Consider the following 14,291-nt stretch of genomic DNA (forward strand, 5'->3'; position numbering starts at 1 on the left):
GGGGGGGTGTCGGGCGGGGGAGGAAGAGGACGGGGTGTGGGGAACCGGGGGCGACAGCGGGAGCGGGAAGAGAAGGTGGGGGAGCGCATCAGCTTGTCCTCCTGGAGAAACGCACCCTATGCCGCCCCGCCGCTGCCGGGGCACGCTGGCTCCTACCTCTGGGCGCAGCAGACCACGGCCACCAGGACGGGAGCAGAGAAGATCCCGAAGATCCTGCCTCCCCCAAAGCCCCACATCCCTCCGCTGCGCGCTCCCCCCGCGCAGCAGCAGCAGCCGCCGCCGCCGCGATCCGGCTGCCCCGGCTACAGCTGAAGAAGAGGCGGAGGCGACAGTCCCTGTTCTCTCCCCCCCGCCCTCCCCCCTTGTAAAAAAAAAAAAAAAACCCAACACCGCTGCCCGGCCCGCGGGAGTCGCCCGCACACTCGGCTGCGCCCACCCCGCGGCCGGACGCCGCCGAGCCCCGGAGGAAGCCGCCCTCCGCCGGAGCTCGGCCGCCTGCCTCCCCTCCGCCCGCCGTCCTCACACGCCGCCTCCCGCCCCGCCGCCTTCCCGCCACCCGGCAGGGGAGGGAGGGAGGGAGGGGGAAAGGAGGGCGCCGCCGTCCCTCTCGGCGGAGAGCCCGACGAGCGGCGCCGGGGGAGCGGGGCTCGCCGGGACCGGCAGCAGGGGGCGGTGGCACCGCCGGCGCCTCCTCGGGGCACGCCCGCCCCGCCGGCCGCGGCACTGGCCCCACGGCAGCCTCCCTGAGGCGGGGATTCCCTCTCGCAGCCGGCTCCTGCTCTTCGGGAGGGCGAGGAGATCCCCGGGGTGCGAGTGGGGCCACGGTCCCCCTGCAGCCGGGTGAGAGCGGGCTGCCGGACGCCGGGCCGGGCTGAGCCCTGGGACACGCCGCCCCCTCCTGCCCCGAGAAGGGTGGCTGCATCCACCTGCCCCTTCGTGTATCCTGGGAGCGATTCCAGGGAGGAGGCGGCTGGGGCAGGAGAGGGAGCTGGCTGGGTGCTCTGCCCTGACCCACATCGGGCCGGAGAAGGGTCCCTGCCACGGCCTGGCGTGCGGTGGTGTGTGCAGAGGTCCTGGGTCTGAGGCTCCCTTCAGCCATGCCTGTGAGGGTGCCACCAGCACAGACCTCCATCATCATGTTTTGCCAGGCAAAACCTCCACTGGCTTAAAAGCATTTCTAGCTGGGCTTGTTGTGCGGGATGGTAACGAAGAGAAACTGCACTGGTGCTGAAGACACATGCAGTGAGAGTTGTTGGCTCTCATGTTGCCTGTGAGCTTTCTGGATGCCCTAACTTTGTATAAAACATTGTTTGGGGTGGAGACAGCACAGTAGTTATTATTGGAAACCTTCTCCCAGGTTAATTAGTCTTTTCAGCAGGACTAATTGGCATGGAAACAGAAGCATGCTGACTTGGCTGTATTGTCTTTGGTTCCAGAGCCAGCTCCTTCTCAATAGCAGACCTCTTCAGCGTGCTTTACCAATGGTGAAAAAGTGACCTTAGCCAGCTCCTGATTCTGGTTACACTGCAGTCAGTAGCTGCTGGTCCATGACAGAGCACAACATGTCACTAGTCAAGGGAGAAAAGCAATGACTTTTTTTTTTAACTTTTACTGCCTGTTTTTCTTTCTATATATCCTCTTCCCTTAGAGAAACTGCTAGGAGAAGGATGTACACTTGAGGAATGCTGTGGTGTTGTGTAGAGGTGAGAAAGCACGGATGGCTTTTTGTCCCTCCTCAACAAATTCTTTAAAACAAAGACAAGTGCAAGCCATGGTGTACATACCGACCTTGTTGCTGTTGCATTTAAAAATAAAGCTCCAATAAAAGGAGTAGGCTCAGTTTTAAAAACAATATAAAACCATATAGGCAATGAGAAAAAAAATATAAGAGAAACCCAGTGTTGCCAAATCTTGTGATTTCATTTTAAGTCTTGCAATTTTTGGATTTTTTTTTAATAGTACTATAATTACTATAATTATAAAGTAAGTGAAAATCTTAGCTTTCATTTAAAAACTAATAAGGCTTATGATGAAAGCTTGAGAATTGTGACACAAAGCATACATGACCCAAGGGCTCAAAAATTAAATGAAAAGTCAAATAATTTTTATACATAAACATACATAGGTGATTTGAAGGCACTGGATCCTGTTGAGTTTTGTTGTTGTTGTTGTGTTTTGGTTTTGTTGATTGTTGTGGTGGTTTGTATTTTTTTTTTAATGTGATGGATGGGCAGTATTGAAGACTAGTTCTTCCAAAGACTTCAGAGAAAGTGAATTTAGGGAAGGGTATCAACTCAGTTACCTCCTCCTAAGTGCTGAAAGAAAGTATTGACATCAAAGAAAATATTTCTTATGGAGAATTTAATGTGGTTTAATAGCGCATTTAAGCACTAATAACTTTTCTTAAATAGACTGTCGGTTTTATAACAGAAATAAATATTTTAGAGAACACTACTTCTGATTAATGTGCTATCTTGGTACTTTGGAAACACATCTGAGATAGGAATGAATCAACAGTGCTGTAGAGTCTGTCATATTTTATCACTTCATTTAAGTATTTGTCTTCTTGATCTTTCAGAGCAACCGTTTCCATTTACTTGGATGTAGCTTAGAGATAATCCATGTTAGAGCTGATGGGACAAGGAAGTAGTTAGGGGGTTATGGAACATTTGTTCCTTGGGACTTTGGATTCATTTAGGCTTAGCAGTAACAGAAAAACAGTAAAAATTATAAATGATCAATGAATTTCATGAAAGGTAAAAATCACCTCAACTTCTCAGTGCTTTGGCATTTACAGTGAAAATGGTACTTTGGGTTTTGTCCACAGGAAAGACTCAGAACAAAGCCTTGCACAGTGCAGCATATTTAAAGAAATAATCAAAACAAAGACTTTAGGGGAGCTATTTAATGTGGCCGATAGGAAGAAAATGGGCACAGAAATAGACTCATGCTACCCCAAAATTTGCCACCCTGAATTTTCTCCTGTAATGAGGCTCCTAAACATCTCATTTCAAAAAGCAAACAGGTTATTTCAAGGCATGGCAGGAGGGAGTCCGGTCACTTATATACACTAAAGCAAAGCGCCCATTTGGAACCTGCAGGTTCTCCATTCAAGAAAATCTCAAAGATTTATCTCTTAAGATTAGCCCAGACTACAGGACCTCAGGGTAAGGTTTTCATCTCTGTTGTTTGAAATGTTCCACTTTTCAGCAAATAGTTAAGTACGTGAGAGAGGGAAAGAGTTAACATGACTCTATGGCCTAGTGGTTTGGCTCCTATCTTACGAAGTACTGTTATTTCATAAATAATCCAGTAATTCATTAATTAATTACTGGATAAAATAAATCAACATTCAGTGGCATAAGGAATGGAACCCAATTCTCTGTTCCCCATAGATGCCTTCATCCTTGCTCATTCTCACTCTTGCTCTTTTTGCAACATACAGTCCTTTTGTCCCAGTAAAATTATCCCTGTAAAAGATGTGACTTTGAATGTTGTAGTTCAGGGACTAAAATTCATCACCATTTCTACTATTTTGGTGAATGTTCCATCCTCTGGGCCACTGGACAGTTAAGATCTATGCTCCTGATCAAATTTTCTTCCATAAAGTAAGCACAGCAGTATTCTTTTCTTCCTTAGCAATGCCAATATTGGTAAAGGCCCCTTCAAAAATGGGAAAGTCTACACTGCAAAGCCAAGCATTACACGTGAAGGAGCAATAAGGCTGTCCTTTGGCTGATGCAAATACATGTGGAAGAATACACCTGCCAAGCCTACATGTCAAAGAAGCCCTTGGGGTAAGTGGAGTTACAATGGATTCATCAACTGCAAGCACTGAGTCTGGTCTGTAGCACAAAACTGCTGTTGCTCAGGACCTGGCATTCATGCCATACACATTGTTTGTTGTTGTTTTGTTTGGGTTTGGTTTGGTTTGGTTTGGCTTTGATTTTGTCTGGGGTTTTGTTTTGTTTTGTTTTGTTTTGTTTTCCCTTAGGAGACATTCTAATCTGGTCCCATAGACTACATGCTCATTAGCAGTTGGACCACATTCAGTGTGCTGCTGGGGCACATTTTCCACATATGTTTAGTTAATGTATGAAAAGAATTGGGTTCATTCATGTGCACTGAGACTGCTCTGAGATGTGAACCAAAGTGCAGTAAGTGGGCACGATCAAATGATTCACTTCACAAGCACAGTTCTGATCTGTACTAAAATGCTATGTAGATGCACCCATCATCATTTTTCAGAAGGAGCTGGAACAAAGCACACTCAGCCTTTGTTAAGGGACAGAAATTGTTGAAGGCAGTGGGAGTGGAATGAGAAGCCACTCAAAATTTTTGAAGAAATTCCAGTTTTCTTCATCATTGTCAGTACTAATGAAGATACAGAAGAGGAGGCAAAGACAGGAAGGCTGGAGGAGAGATCTGCTGACAACTGATGCACTTGCAGTACTATCACTATCAGTTACCAGACTGTAGGAGAAAGACTGGCTTGAGAATCAGAGAAGAAACATTTGATCACACCATGCAATACATCACCGAGCTCTTGCGCTGGAAAGTGGTACTAAGGGTTTACCTGTCAAAATGAACATAACCCAGCTTGCACACTGAGGTCAGAATCACTTATCAGAATGTTTTCTTTTTCATTTTCTTCTCTGACTTCTCTGTCATTTAACTGATTTTGACAAAGATCCAGTCTTATCCTGAAGCAAACTGCAATCACAGAGGGCTCAGAGATACAGAAGAGAGGGAGATAGAAACTAAAAAAAAGTAGGAAGAATTGCTGCTACAGCTGAAGTGATGTTTTCTGAGGAACACAGGACATTAATCTTACTAGGCTGAGACCTATGCTGCTGCTTACCTATTCTGCCTTGCAGCAATTTTAATAGCCTGCTGGTTTAACCTGCTGAGAACGTGTAATTAATAAAAGTGACTTGGACAAAATCCGCGAGGAAATTTTCAACTCTTTTCCCTCCACCCCCCCACACCCTCCCCACTCTCAACTTCTTATTTACTTTAAGAAATCAAAAGTTGAGGACTGTTTTTGCCAAAATACCTTTGAACAGAAACTTAATATTTCCTTCAGAAAGCTCAATTTTCTTACTTTCTATCCTACAGCACTTTGGCAGAAGTAGAGTTTTAGAGGGACAGGAGGATGCTGCAGAGTAAATACATGGCATCAGGGCTTAAGGAATACTCTGCTCCTTGACAATTTCATACACTATGTTTTGCTTATTCAGATAATAAGCAGTGGTTGTTGGACATACTATGTGAGGAAAACAGTATTAAATTTATCTACTATGTATATTTATCAGAAAGCGTATGTAATATTTGCTGGTGTTGAGTAATACTTAACAGTTTGTGCTGAGCCTATAACTGACAATAAGTTTATGCTCATTGTCCCCATTTCTGTTAGGCAGATTGCAAACAGCGTTGCATGAATCCATTTGCCCCGGTTGCATATTTTGATGGTTTTCATTTAATTATAAGGAAATATTAATGTTGATATGTCAAGAGTTCTGATGTAGTGGAGATCTGAATGTTTCAGTGGGCCACATAAAGAATAAGGTATTAATCAACATGAGTGATGGGGACACATTTGCCTTTAATAAGAGGCTTGACCCAAATTGTTCTGAATTGTTGTTTAATTTCCACATGGTTATTTTTCTTCATATTCAAGAAAATAGAACAAGAATTTGCATTATCTGAATGAATTTAAAAGAGTATTCCTGCAATATTCAATTCCTTCTGCGGCAAAACCTCTGGATTATGCACATAATGAGTCAGACACATCAAAATAAAAATCCATTGACACTTTAGCAGAGGAAGAAATAATCAAGGCTCTTTATAACTCACATTTTTTCATCATAAAGATTAATGATTATGCACTGAAAAAACACAAATACATTAGAGAAGCCTGTGGTGCTTTAGAAGTACTGTTCTTTAAGTCTCTGTCCTGATGAAAACACAGTCTGTGTGTGGAAAAACAGACAAGTAACTGAGTTATGATTTTTTCTTTTTAACTGTAGCTGCAGTTGAGGAAGAACTATTTCACATAGGACTTCTTTGTTAAGAGCTTGTACTTGAGTGGTTTAATCGAAAACCCTTTGTCAGGAGCACATTATTCTTAACAAAACAGTATGCAGCAATTACCCTTTTTCCTCAAGGTTAGATAAAAATAGAAAGATATAGCCCATTTCTTTGTGGTTTTGTATTTATCAATAACTTTATGAACCTCATTTGTGATAATTATTATTTGTGCAAGTTTTTACTACAGCAGACAGAATTCCAAGTCAAGACCCAAGCCTCTTTTTGCGGGAGATTATACAGAGTGAAGAAGACAAGCATGAGTCGTTTGAATTGCTTATATTTAGTATTATGTATATTTAAAGGAAGATCAAGTCAAGATCCTAACTGATGCGTCTGTATAAGGACTAGCTAAAACACCATGAGATGTTGGTTCCTGACATTTTCATTCAAATGTCCCTTTGTATTTTAACAGTGGAAAAGTAGAAATAAAAGAATAAACACGGGGAGGGCAGTGGGGAGGGTGGGAGGGAAGAAAGCCATTTATACACGCAAACACTCCCACATAGAACAGGGTAAGCGATGAGAAGGAAGTGCAGTGAAATGATTTGGCACCAATCCTGATTTGCTAAGATTAGGAAGAATTCTGGAAGCGATAATCCAGGGCAACAAAGAAAAAACTATGGGTGGAACAAAGCGAGAGTCTGATGTGTGTCTTGCTCTTATCCTTTGAGTAGGTTTTTTATCTATGCTAAGGAGTGCCCATAACATGAAACAGTCCATGAAGGCTGAGGGGAAAGGAAAAGCTTCAGAGCGTGGAGGGTGTGGAGGTGTGTTTGTGTAGAGGCCATGTCCACAGCCCTGCACTGCCAAGACACGGCCCTTTGCTGGTGGAGGTGCCGCTTGGTCTTTTTAAATGCATCCTCTTTTCCCCAGGCTGCGCCAGCTCGCCTGTAGCTCTCATTCCCCAAACATCAGAAACAACCATGGTTAAGTTAATAATACACAGATCAGAATTGTGGGCCATATTCCATCAGTGGAATAACTTGTAAATTAAGCTGGCTGTGTAACTACATTTTTTTTGCCATATGCACTGTATACAAAGGGAAAACATTATATCCAAAGGGGAATCATTATTCAGTAGACACATAATTTTGTACATGATCTAAAATATTTGTACTTTAATTTATAGACTACTTTGTGGCTCAGGAAAAATAATAATTTTAAATACATGATAATAATTTTTAAAATTTTAAAGGGTTAACATTTCATTTATAGATAATCGCATTTTTAAAGTACTTTTTGTTACTCACCTTGTGTCATAAATTGCATATAGTTTTTTGTTCTCTTCAACTGCATTCCTAAAAAGAAAGAAAGAGAGAATATTATTTGTATGCCCTATGGCCAAAACAAAACATAGTTTAGGGCCCTGAAGGTTTTCAGCCCATCATTGTAGAATCTAGGGATGGGGAAAAAAGAAATCTATAAATTGACTTGTTCTTGTTCAATCCATGACATGACAAGATTGTAATAATCTTTTGGAAATTGTCTAGTGGGGTTTTTAATTATAGATCTATGATTCTGTTGCCAAGAAAAGAAAAATGGAAAAAGAGTCACGGCTTTTGTGAAAAACACAATGCAACAATATGGTTTCAATAGAGCTATGTGAATAATTTTCAGAAAGGGTTTCTAATTGATCCAGATGAACATTATCCAACTTAGTTATTTCATTATTTTTTTATAAGCCAAACTAAAAAAAATACACTGAAGTCTAAGGCAATGTATTCAATGTAAAATGAAATAATTTATCTCTAATGCTTTGAATACTTTTATGTGTGTTTAAACATAGAGATTCATATTTAAAAAAAAAAAAGTATATTGAAAATTTGAGGCTTAGTTCTATATTTTTGAGCTTTTTCAATTGAAATTTCTGTGACTTTGCAGAACACATTTAGCATTTTTCAACTAGAAAAACGAGCTTATTTTCCCCCCTGAAATTTTTTATTGGACATTTTCAGAACAGGCGGAAACCAAGGACTATTCTCAAATGGTACCACTGATTTAAGGGAGAGCAAGAGGAGATATTGTCTGAAATGTGTTGGCTTTGCTGGAATCAGCAATAAAATTTAAGTTTTAGCTAAGTAGTTTCTGAGAAGGCGTGATGAACATAAGGGGCACTCCATAATAAATATCGATTTGTATCTTACAATCTGATTTATGTCTCTGTGCATTACTTTACCTGTCTGCTTAGGGAAGTTAAAGAGAAGCAACTAAAAGCATGGGGTAAATGATCCTGAGCTTGAATGCATTAAGTTCCACTTACATGGGAAAGGTGGATCCTGTGTTTGGTCCCTGTTCCTGGAGTGGTTATGCATTTTACATTAAATATGCACTGGCTAAAGGGTGTTAACAGCTGAGTATTGTGAATGCCTGACTCCCTTGTGCACTGGGTAGAGAGATGTGGGACCTCTCTCATCTCCTGGATTTCCCTGTGATAGCCAACCATCTAAAACAGAACTGGTAGGGCTGGATAGGGCTCAGGTTGGATGCCACCATCTAGTCCATTTAAGATTCCCTTGGCTACTGGAGACACTGCCTAGAGCTGTCAGCTACAACACAGGACCTATGGGAGACTCACTTGCTTCTGGAGAGGTAACTGGGGTCCAAAGGGGATACCTTGGAGCATCCCAGTGGCTCAGGATGCTTGTGTATGGGAACTGGGCTCCATCTCTGAGGTCAGATTCCACCCTAGAGAAGGATGCCCAGCTTTCTATGCGTAGGCTCCATTAACTGAGGTGACTAGATCTCTGTTGACATAATGGGAGCGCCCAGTTCTCACATAGATACCTACTTCTCATCTTCAGATGATTTCTGCTCCAAACTTCACAATATCTTATGTTCTTTTGATAGTTCTAGGCATCAGAATTCACAAGCCACATTGCTCGGGATTCAAAGATCATCTTTGAATTGCATGCCTGCAACCATGCCTGAACATGCTATTTTGTGGTTTGATTGCTATCCTTGGGTACAGTTTTGTCTAGTGTCCATACTGCTTCCTTGTCTGGTCTACCATGAGTCAGTATAGGCTTGAGCTCAGCAAAGGACACAGAAAGGGAGGAAGAGCAGAGAAGGGGCATATGAAGCCTCCACACTGACCCAGATATATCCCCTGACTATAGTCACGTCTCATATTGGTAGAGTCACATGGTAAATATTGAGAGGAGAAGATGGCTGGGCTCTTTTCAGAAGTGCACATGGCCAGTTGCTGCGAGGTATCAGAGCATACAACCTACATTTGGAGAGGCTGAATATAGAAAGTGGGGGAGCACACTCAGCCTTCATCCTTCTTTAGGACCATGCTCCCAAATGTAGCCAATGATACCTTAGAGACAGGTGCAGCTCACCCTGTAACCATGACCATTGGCATGGGATTTATAGTGAATTAGCTATGGGTGGAAGAGGGCACCACTTCTACATGAACATGTACAATATAGATGGACTAAGTGTCTGTTTTCAGTCCCCTTACCTAAATATATCCAAACCCCTAAATATATCCGAGCACCTAAATATATCCAAAAAAAGAAACTTCCATATACTAGCAGTTTCTGTTAATATATTTGTTAAAATTTTCAAAAGAGTGCAAAACATCTTGAATGGCCACCTTGTGTTTATAATTTTTGACATCCATCAGCAAAAACGCCAATGACAGGATAGAATTAACTTAGCTTATTTTTTTGGAAGAGATATGACAACAGCAAAGGGAGATCAGGAAAGCAAATAGGCAAATGTAACAGGAAAGAATCAAATTTCATCTTTGAAATGTTGAAGTTTCACAACGGGCTTTTATTCAGACTGATAATGCACTCCATTTTATTATTCTCTGACAAAAATGTAGACACATTTGATGCTGAAATTCTCTTATTCAGCAGAGTGGTAAAACCCTTTGGTCTCCACATTGAAAAATGCCTTCTTGTGAATGACATGTAAATGGAGTTCATCTCTTACAGAAGTCTCCTGCTGCTGCTGTCTGCCTGGCACCAAGAGAAGACATTCTTCTGGAAGTATTACAAAAGTAATTCCCCCATCACAAAAGTGCCACATTAAAAGTACTTATATTAAAAGCACTTTGTTGTATATGAATATCATTATATAATTGATTATTCCCATTAAAATGCTTTGCATCCTTATCACAACTTTAATAAAAGAACAAAACTGCTTTGAATATTATACATGCACTTGCCTAGAGCCACTATTAAGCAGAGAGGCTCTGTGTGCAGCCAGGCAGTCATTGATGGTAAATCAAATGGAGGGCATATGGTTTCGGTATTGCTGCTGGTGGAGTTTTTGTTGCTAGAAAGAGCTAATTCTTTGCATTTAGGATTATTAAAGGAACAAAAATAGTAACTAATCTTTCCCCCCCCCTTTTTTTTTTTCCCCCACCCCTCTCGAAGGCTCACTCAATATAACACTGGAAAGCATACCATGAACAACCCATACTGGTATGTTTGGACTTTCCTGAACTGCAAAATAAGGACTTGGTGCACTTTTTTAAAGCCTGCACAATTTCTGGATGATAACATGCCTCAGAATATCTCTGGTTGGGATTCCTTCTTGCTGATGTAAGCATCAGAAATTAAACAAGTAAGCCTGAGCTTGTTACTGTAGGCTACTTTAATAATCAGGGTGAGATGGGGGGAAGTCAGTCCAAAGACTGAAAGAAACTCCAAGGACTGAAAAAAGGCTAAAATAGTGTAGATGAATCACTCTCCAGAAGTACCTATGAACATAGCCCATAGCTAGCTAGATGTCTAACTTTGGGGTATGTAATATTGCATAAGATAAATGCCATCCACGGTGGTTTAATGGGAAGGAAGGCTAGATCTGTTTCAGTACATTGAGCATGCTGCCCTCCAAAAGCTTATCAGACCAAGATGTCTTATATGTCTTTAGGCTGGAGCTCCACGAAGAATATCTCTGCTAATGGAAAGTGGATAGCACAGAAACAGGAAAGCTGCTAAGTTAGTACTTTATTTCTGGAATTGCTAGTCTTTTAACTAAATGTAAGTTAAATATTCAACATTGATCATCACTTTGTGTCACACATTTAAATCCTACAAGATCATACAGAAGCAGAAATTAAGTTACATATCACATTCATTTGAAAATAATCTTTAGGAGAGTGAAATGTAATAGCCTTTTCCTGATTAAGGCCAGGGCACAAAGCAATGCTAGTGAATCACAGGATGCTTAACAAGTACTCTTGATGTTATGTATCTAACAAAATGATTCAGCATGAAAATATAGATACAAAGGCCAATATTTATAGCTTGAAAGATAATGCTCACAATAAGAAAGTGAGATGTTTCACGTTCAGATTCTGAAAACATCTGAACATGGAATGTCACTATTGAGAAAAAATACTTGATTTTACTACTCTGGAAAGAACTTTGTACACCTCACACAAGCCATCTAGAAATAAGAAGAAAAACAAATGTGATGTTAAACTCCTTTTCCACAGGCTTGGAGAATGCACACCTCATTATGTGTGAGCCTTTTTCATTATGAAGTGAAGAAAATGCTTTTGTTGATTGACCCAGCATACATAATAGATCCCAAATTAAGCCCATACTACATGGCTTTGGTGCAATAAGTATTGGTTGTAACAGCTAGATGCATAACCTCAGTGTAAATCTTGCCTGAAACAGCTGCTTCTGGGGTTCTACCTCAAAGTTTCTCATCCCACTTCACCAGCCGTTCCTCCAGAATCTTCAGAAGCAGTGAGGCACCTGCACCAAGGAGTCAATAAAATTCACTTTGCCTTTTCCTAGGAGGCTCAACCCAGGCTAACTAGGTTAGGTATTCAGAGGCATCATTGTCACACAGCATGATAGGCACTAACGAATTATTTTTAGTACCTAGAAGCCTATCAAGAAAAGTAAGAAAGTACAGACTGAAATGCCAAATGCAAAAATGAGAAACTGTGTTTAAAACTCCCAGGATATTATAGACACAGTTATTGAATTACCATTGTAGATCTGCTGAAACCTCAGTAAGCAGCAGACGATGGAGGTTTCTGCTATAAATAGAAGATTCCAATAGCTATCTCTTATTTTTTAAAGTATAAATTAAGTGGATGTAAGCCAAGTTTTCATAAATAATGCCAAAAATGTTTATGTATGAGAAGCTTAAACTATGAGGCTCTAGCTGAAATAAATGTTTCAGTGAACATGATTTTAAACATGATTTATTCAAATGTTATGTTAAGTAAGCATTCAATATGCTTTTATGTAATGCTGATGCCTAAGTTACATGTAATTATGATGACATTATAACATCCTTGATCTTTCATAACCTCTCTAGAAATTCATTTTTCCCAGCATCAAGCTCCACAAATAGTATGGAAGTGACAATGTCACATAGTATAAACAGTTACCAGAACAATACTTTTCAGGTCCAATTCTATGAGGGCTGGCCAGCCCTGACTGCTTTTGACATCAGCCAGAGCTGGGAAGTTTAGCATTGCTCAGAAACATGCCAATGAATTAGCAAGTCTACAGACCTATTTCTTGGCATTTAAGGGCAAGGTAGGAAGGATGAGAATAGGTCAAGATATAGAGACCTGTTTACTCACATTTTAAATCACTGGTATTCTTGAAGATGTCTAGTTCTAGTTTAGATGCAATAGGTTCTATACCATTATTTTAGCCCACAGAATTTCTTTTATTTTTTTATCTATTCTATTTTGAAATATATATAAAAAATAATAGGCATGGAGGAAGCTATCAAAATACACAGAAAAGTGGTGCACGAATTTGCCATTATCCTTACAATAAAGATCTCAGAGTCACTGCAGATAGCTAAGTGAAAGTCCCAGCTGCATGCTCAGCAGAGGTCAAAAAGGTAAACAAGTGCTAAGAACAATCTGGGAATTAGTAGAACAGAACAGGATTGGTACAATATTGTAGATATCTGTGGTCTAACCACATCTTGTAAACTTCATGTAGTTCTCTTCCTTCTCAAAGAGCTTAATAACTAGATAAAGGTGTGTGAAAGAGCTGCAGGGATGATTAGAAGTACGAAATGGCATTGGTAGGAAGAAAGAGACTTAGGCTGAAACTCTTAAGTCTGGGAAGCAGATGAGGGAGGAGAGATATGATAGATGTATATGAAGTCATGGACTGCATAAATGATTATTTGTTATTGCTCATGCTAAAAAAACAAAGGAACACTCTGATGATCAGGAGGCAGGTTTAAAGCAAGCACTACGAAGTCCTTTTTCACACAATGCATAATTAAATTGTGGAGCTCATTGCCAGAGGAAGCTGTGGAGGCCCAAGTTATAAATGGGCTCAAAAATCCATTAGACAAATGCATGAAAAGGAGCTCCATCAATGGCTATTAAAATCAATGTTGTGAATGCACCCGCTGGCTGAGGAAGTGCATAAACCTTAGACGGCTTGAAACGGAAAGGTTGTACCTGAGAAAGAATTACTTTCTATCTGCCTTATTTCTCACGCTTTTCCCAAATTGTATGCCCATTGTCAGAGGCAGCAAACTAGGCAGCATGCTAGATACAACTTGGGTGTGATTCAGTACAGGAATTTTTATGTTCAATGAGATCAGAAATACATGTTTCTGGTTTACTGTGACCCAGCACTAAAATAATTTTCACATCTTGAACTGTTCTGTCATTTTCATTACTATACTCTCCACAAATAAACCACTGATTTTGCTTCTCTTTCCGTAAGTCAGTGGTCCTTCAGAAAATCATTCAGCTGCATATTTTTAATTTCTGTTCTTCCATCCCCTGAAGCACTTGTATACATTCCAGGGTGATAAAAAGTTTACCAGGGTCCCTTCTAATCATCATTGGAGTGCTGTTGTAAAACAAATGCATTTTTTTTTCAGAAAGAAAAGCTTTCTGATGCAGTTAATACTCATAAAATCCTACAGAAAAAAATCTCTTTACACTTTCACAGACCAGAATGTATGTTCGACAAGTGTATCCATATTATAAAAGACATGAGATCTACTTCTTGGTACAAGGATTGTGCACCTTTAGTGTACATTGGAGTGCATTTCAATTTTGGTGGCAGGAGAAGTTATGACTTAGAACAACGCCTAGTATTTCAGCCTTTTCAATTTTTTTTTGTTCTTTTAAGTATTTATTTCATTTTCAGAATGAAAGATAGTAGTCTGGGCAAAATAAAATGAATTCATGAAGAATAGTTGATGCCACTGCTCAAAGGCTCATGACTGAAAAG

General features: G+C 40.6%; 1 protein-coding gene across 2 annotated transcripts in view; it reads right to left on the reverse strand.

Annotated features, from left to right (window-relative positions):
- The window catches only part of GABRB3 (gamma-aminobutyric acid type A receptor subunit beta3), a gene marked incomplete at both ends in the record, with an annotated part of 196,096 nt that overhangs the window by 109,701 nt on the left and 72,104 nt on the right, over positions 1 to 14,291 (reverse strand). Inside the window, one exon of one of the 2 annotated variants that reach the window (XM_080363485.1) lies at positions 7,341 to 7,388. In XM_080363485.1, the coding sequence (XP_080219611.1) occupies positions 7,341 to 7,388 (48 nt within the window). Of the gene's footprint in view, positions 1 to 156; positions 748 to 7,340; positions 7,389 to 14,291 lie in introns of those variants that run through there. The other variant, XM_080363486.1, reaches the window with a different exon arrangement.

Source organism: Nesoenas mayeri, assembly GCF_963082525.1.
Source record: "Nesoenas mayeri genome assembly, chromosome: 1".
Classification (NCBI taxonomy): Eukaryota; Metazoa; Chordata; class Aves; order Columbiformes; family Columbidae; genus Nesoenas; species Nesoenas mayeri.